Source organism: Garra rufa, chromosome 15, assembly GCF_049309525.1.
Source record: "Garra rufa chromosome 15, GarRuf1.0, whole genome shotgun sequence".
Lineage (NCBI taxonomy): Eukaryota > Metazoa > Chordata > Actinopteri > Cypriniformes > Cyprinidae > Garra > Garra rufa.
The window spans coordinates 40,274,058-40,280,057 of record NC_133375.1 but is presented as its reverse complement, the minus strand read 5'-3'; the positions used below and the strand labels follow the sequence as shown (position 1 = coordinate 40,280,057).

General features: G+C 32.0%; 1 protein-coding gene across 1 annotated transcript in view; it reads right to left on the bottom strand.

Annotated features, from left to right (window-relative positions):
• Nucleotides 1-265: 265 nt before the first annotated feature.
• dhx37 (DEAH (Asp-Glu-Ala-His) box polypeptide 37) overlaps nucleotides 266-6,000 on the bottom strand; it is a 30,872-nt gene continuing 25,137 nt past the window's right edge. Inside the window, exons 24-28 of the mRNA XM_073819054.1 lie at nucleotides 3,986-4,123; nucleotides 3,761-3,855; nucleotides 2,425-2,498; nucleotides 2,250-2,347; nucleotides 266-648 (exon numbers count right to left, since the gene is read on the bottom strand). Coding sequence (XP_073675155.1) covers nucleotides 572-648; nucleotides 2,250-2,347; nucleotides 2,425-2,498; nucleotides 3,761-3,855; nucleotides 3,986-4,123 — 482 coding nt within the window. The 3' untranslated portion in view covers nucleotides 266-571. The remainder of the gene's footprint in view (nucleotides 649-2,249; nucleotides 2,348-2,424; nucleotides 2,499-3,760; nucleotides 3,856-3,985; nucleotides 4,124-6,000) is intronic.

Sequence of the window (6,000 nt, the reverse complement as noted above, 5' to 3'; positions counted from 1 at the left end):
TTCACCTGTTTAATATTGCAGCAGGTGAAATTGGTGTGTCTGATCAGACATTAAAGCACCAGCTCACCTCAACAAGACACATGATTAACAAGACAATGAATCATTATTAATATCTGCAACAAAACGCTGCGGGACGACACAAACGCTGTCAGCGTTTTATTACATCACTAATACTACTCACAATAGTAATTAGTGATGCTCACTGATGTCTGCAAACACTCGCTAGTGTGTTAAAGACCAGAACAGACAGCACGGAGACACGAGGTTGTTTAAAGACAGGGGAATTTATTTGCTCTGGTGTTCTGATCTGAAGACGTTTACAAAAGGTTTACAAAAGTCCAGTTTGCACTACAGATGCCGTCTGAGATCTCAACATCGTTTTACTCTGGAAATCTTCATCTGTCCACAGGCTTTCAGAGTAATCCATCCGTGTGATGTCAGAGAATGAGGCACATACAGGAAGATCCTGTTCATTACTAATGTCTCAGTGCACGAGTGTCCTCCTGCGTTTATATTTAACAGGCCTGTGCTGGTCTGCATGAGGTCAGATAGGTCACTGTGTGTCCGTGTGTCAGAGTGGTGGCCAGCTTTTACTGACCTCTGCATGAAGAGACTCTGGGATCCACTGGCAAAATGCTGACAGCAGATCTATAAGGGGAAAATAAAGTCATTTGTGTGTCTTTCAACATTTAGGATTCTATGAAAATGTTTCTGATAGAGCTACAAATATAAATCCTGATAACAAATTATTTTTTTAAATACAGTCAAGCCCGAAATTATTCATACCCCTGACAAATTCTGACTTAAAAGATACTTTTATTCAACCAGCAAGTTTTTTTTGACCGGACATGACACAGACATCTCCCAAAAGATAATAAGACGATGTACAAGAGGAATCATTCTGGAAAAAAATTTACTCATCTTTTATTTACATTTGAACAAAAAGTCATGTCCAAAATGATCAATAATCAATAGAAAAGCCTTTTTTGGCTCTTACAGCAATCAAACGCTTCCTATAATTGCTGAACAGCTTTTTGCAAGCCTCCACTGGTATTTTTGCCCATTCATCTTTAGCAATGGGCTAGGAGTTTGGAGGGTCTCCTTGCATCACCCTGATCTTTAGCTCCCTCCACAGATTCTCAATTGGCTTTAAGTCAGGACTCTGGCTGGGTTACTGCAAAATGTTAATGTTTTTGTCTGCTAACCATTTTTTCACCACTTTTGCTGTGTGTTTTGGGTCGTTGTCGTGCTGAAATGTCCTGGTGCCAAAGTTTCTCTGCAGACTGCCTGATGTTGTTGTTGAGATGATGTATAAATCTCAATTTCCAAAAACCTTATGGTTTTTGTGGTCCAGTGTCACAGTTGTATCTCATTCAAATCAAAATTTTGCCTAAATTGCAGTAAATCCGAATATAAACTTGCATTTACCTTTTTAATTATTTTTATTTATTTATTTTTTTAAATAGGCTTTCATAATGTTCTATTTGAATATATACGTTCAGAATGTAAATTTTCAGCATCATTACTGCAATCTTTCAGTGTCACATTATACTTCAGAAATCATTCTAATATGCTGATTTGCAGCTCAACAAATATTTCCCATTATTTGAAAGCGAAATCCTTTGTAACATTATAAATATCTTTTCCACTACTTTTGATCAATTTAATGCATCCTTGCTGAATAAAAGTATTAATTTCATTTAAATAAAATCTTCCTGACCCTAAACTTTTGAACGCTTGTGTATCGTGATGCACAAGCATTTGCACTGCATGGTCTGTAATACTTTATTTTCATTTGTGACCCTGGACCACAAAACCAGTCTTAAGTAGCACGGGTATATTTGTAGCAATAGTCAAAAAAACATTGTATGGATCAAAATGATCGATTTTTCTTTTATGCCAAAAATCATCAGCATATTAAGTAAAGATCATGTTCCATGAAGATAGTTTATAAATTTTCTACCATAAATATATAAAAACTTGATTTTTGATTAGTAATATGCATTTCTAAGAACTTCATTTGGACAACTTTTAAGGCGATTTTCTCAGTATTTAGATTTTTTTGAACCCTCAGATTCCAGGTTTTCAAATAGTTGTATCTCAGACAAACATTGTCCTATTTTAACAAACACTATATCAATGGAAAGCTTATTTACTCAGCTTTCAGATGACGTTAGAATCTTAATTTCGACAAATTTACACTTATGACTGGTTTTGTGGTCCAGGGTCACATATGCATAGCAACTTACATTTTTCATCTTTCTTCCACGCAGCTTCTAAAGACGTTCTGCTGTCTGCTTTCTCTGCCACCAGCGCAGTCAGAAGAATTTCAGTCCGTGGCTGCAGCCTGACGTGAACAACATGAGAATATTCAACAATAACAATTTACATTGCATACAAAATTAAGTGTGTATTAGATCTTACTTGGCCCACGTCTTCAACATGGTGGAGGGCGACGACAGTAAACATTTGGTGAACTGTTGAATCTTGGGACAAACCTGCAGAAGTTCAGCCAGGAATAAGTTCATGCATCAGTTTCCACAGCAACACCATGGTTTATGAATTAGGTATCAAGGATCATGATGTTATTTAAAAATTTATGTATTTACATGTATGAAGTTTTAGAAATTAGCTTTGCATCACAGAAATAAACACAGCCGCTCAAAAGTTTGGGATCAGTAAGATTTTTAATGTTTTTTTCTAAAAAAGTCTCTTATGCTCATCAAAGTTCCATTTATTTGATTAAAAATACAGAAAAAAGTAATATTGTGAAATATTATTCCAACTCAAAATAAGTTTTTATTAAATATACTTTAAAATATAATTTTTTCTTTTTTTCTGGAATCTTGTGATACTTTTTCCGGATTTTTTTTATGAATAACAAAAAAAAAGAAAAAAAAAAAAAAAAAGATTTATATATAAAAAAAATACTAAGTCTTTACTATCACTTTTTATCAATTAAATGCATCCTTGCTGAATAAAAGTATTAACTTCTTTCAAACATAGAAAAAAGTAAAAAAATTACTGACCCCCTACTTTGAAACGTAGTGTATACTGTTACAAAAGATTTCTATTTTAAATAAATGCTGTTCTTTTTAGCGTTTTACGTTTTATTCATCAAAGAAGCCTAAAAAAAGTGTTACAGGTTTAAAAAAAAATTAAGCAGCACAACTGTTCTATTAGAATGATTTCTGAAGAATCATGTGACACTAAAGACTGGAGCAATGATGCTGAAAATTCAGCTTTGCATCACAGAAATAAATTATATTTTAAAGTATAATGAAATAGAAATCCACTATTTTAAATTGCAATAATATTTCACAATATTACCGTTTTTTCTGCATTTTTAATCAAATAAACACAGCCTTGATGAGCAGAAAAGTCGCCTTTAAAAAGCATTAAAAACTTTTGAGTGGCAGTGTATATATTATAACATCAACATAAAATTGCAATAATATTACCATATTTTTGATCAAATGCAGCTTTGGTGAGAAAAATAAACTTATTAAACGTTAAAGTAATTATTTTGTAAGTAGTCGTGTAATAACCACCATAACTATACAGTCAGTCATCATTATCTTGATTACGGTCATTATATTGATTTATTTTTTCATAATGACCAACTTTGCCACAGTTTTAAACTGGTTTAGCATTTACGAGTGCTTTAGAGTAGAGCGATTAACTGATATTTCCATCTTGTTTTGGTTTGAAACCCACACACACACACACACACACACACACACACGCTCATAAATGTCACCTGGCCCTCCAGGAAAAACTTTGCAAACAGTTTGTAACGCTCAAGGCCCTCTGGGTAATCCATCTCAATGGCAGGAAGTTTCCAACTGACTCTGTCTGTGGAGAGAGACACACCCACGTTCAGACTGACACCCACATCATGTGACCGTTATCACGCACGCACAATAAAAACAAGAGCTGGCTTTGAACTCCGGCTGAGGACAGGAAGATAGACATCTGCTCTTACAGAAGGTGCTCTGCTGAAGACACTTGACCCGGCCGCTCAGTGGGCAGTACCAGGGGGCGGGGCTTTCCTCCGGAGCACTAAAGTGACAATACTGTGGGAGGAGCTTCGGAATCCATTCAGCCTGAACGGCACAAACGCCTGCAAAAAACAAAATGGAGAAACATTTGCATCGCACTTTTGAAATATTATGGATGTGTTATATAGGTAGAACTGTCACAATTCTGAAAGAACCGTCACACGTCATCAAAGTTCCATTTATTCGATCAAAAATACAGAAAAAAGTAAAAAATTCAAAATTTTTTATTTGAATATACTTTAAATTAGAATTTATTTCTGTGATGCAAACCTGAATTTTTATCAGCCATTACTCCAGTCTTCAGTTTCACATGATCCTTCAGAAATCATTCTAATAAGCTGATTTATTACTTTTTTTTAATCAATGTTGGAAACAGTTGTGCTGCTTAATAATTTTTTGGAACCTGTGATACTTTTTTTAGGATTCTTTGATAAATAAAAAGTTAAAAAGAACAGCATTTATTCGAAATAGAAATCTTTTCTAACAATATAAGTCTTTACTAACACTTATAAATTGAGATTTACACATCTGAAATTACATACTACTTTTATACTAACTAATATAGTACTATTTGAAAAGCTGGAATCTGAGGGTGCGAAAAAATCTAAATATTGAGAAAACGGCCTTTGAAGTTGTCCAAATGAAGTTTTTAGCTATGCATATTACTAATCAGAAATTAAGCTTTGATATATTCACGGTAGGAAATCTACAAAATATCTTCATGGAACATGATCTATACTTTATATCCTAATGATTTTTGGCATTAAAGAAAATTGATATGTTTGACCCATACAATGTATTTTTAGCTACTGCTACAGATATAACCATGCTATTAAAGACAGAGATAAAGATAAATAATATATTAATTAATATTCTAATCATTCTAATTCTAATAATTAATAAATAATATTAGAATTTAACATGGCTGTTTTCTAGTTAAATATTTAAAATGTAATTTATTTTTTTAGATCAAAGCTGAATTTCCATCATTATTACTGATGTAAACAAATATTGCACATGGTACAACGTAATGAATAATTGTATTAACTAAACAATAAAATAGTTTAAAATTCAGCTTTCCTATCACAGCAATAAATTATATTTTAAAATGTATTCTAATAAAAAAACTGTCTTTTTAAATTCTAATATTATTTATCTCTATATTTTTATATTTATTTCACATAGTATTTACTTAAATAATTATAAATAAATCTTTTAAATGATGTGGAAAAAAATAAAAAATAAATCTGTAAAATAAACTTTAAGAGCTGTGACATGTCCAGCTCCACTTCTGATTGAATCCCTCAATATTATAGCAATTATACTATAAAACTATAAACTAATTAAATAATTATTATTACCTTATCTAATTATTAACCAAATATTATTTATACTATTATTACAATATTTATATATGTGTGACCCTGGACCACAAAACCAGTCATAAGGTTAAATTTTACAAAACTGAGATTTATACATCATATGAAAGCTCAATAAATAAGATTTCTATTGATGTATGGTTTGTTAGGATAGGACAATATTTGGCCGAGATACATCTATTTGAAAATCTGGAATCTGAGGGTGCAAAAAAAATCAAAATACTGAGAAAAACCCCTTTAAAGTTGTCCAAATTAAGTTCTTAACAATGCATATTACTAATCAAAAATTACATTTTGAAATATTTATAGTAGGAATTTTACAAAAAATCTTCATGGAACATAATCTTTACCTAATATCCTAATGATTTTTGGCATAAAAGAAAAATCAATCATTTTGACCCATACAATGTATTTTTGGCCATTGCTACAAATATACCCCAGCGACTTAAGACTGGTTTTGTGGTCCAGGGTCACATATATATATTATTTTTGCCATTTTTTGAGACACAAAATTTTAAGAAAATGATAAGTGCATTTGAATGCCAATGTATAGAAATGTT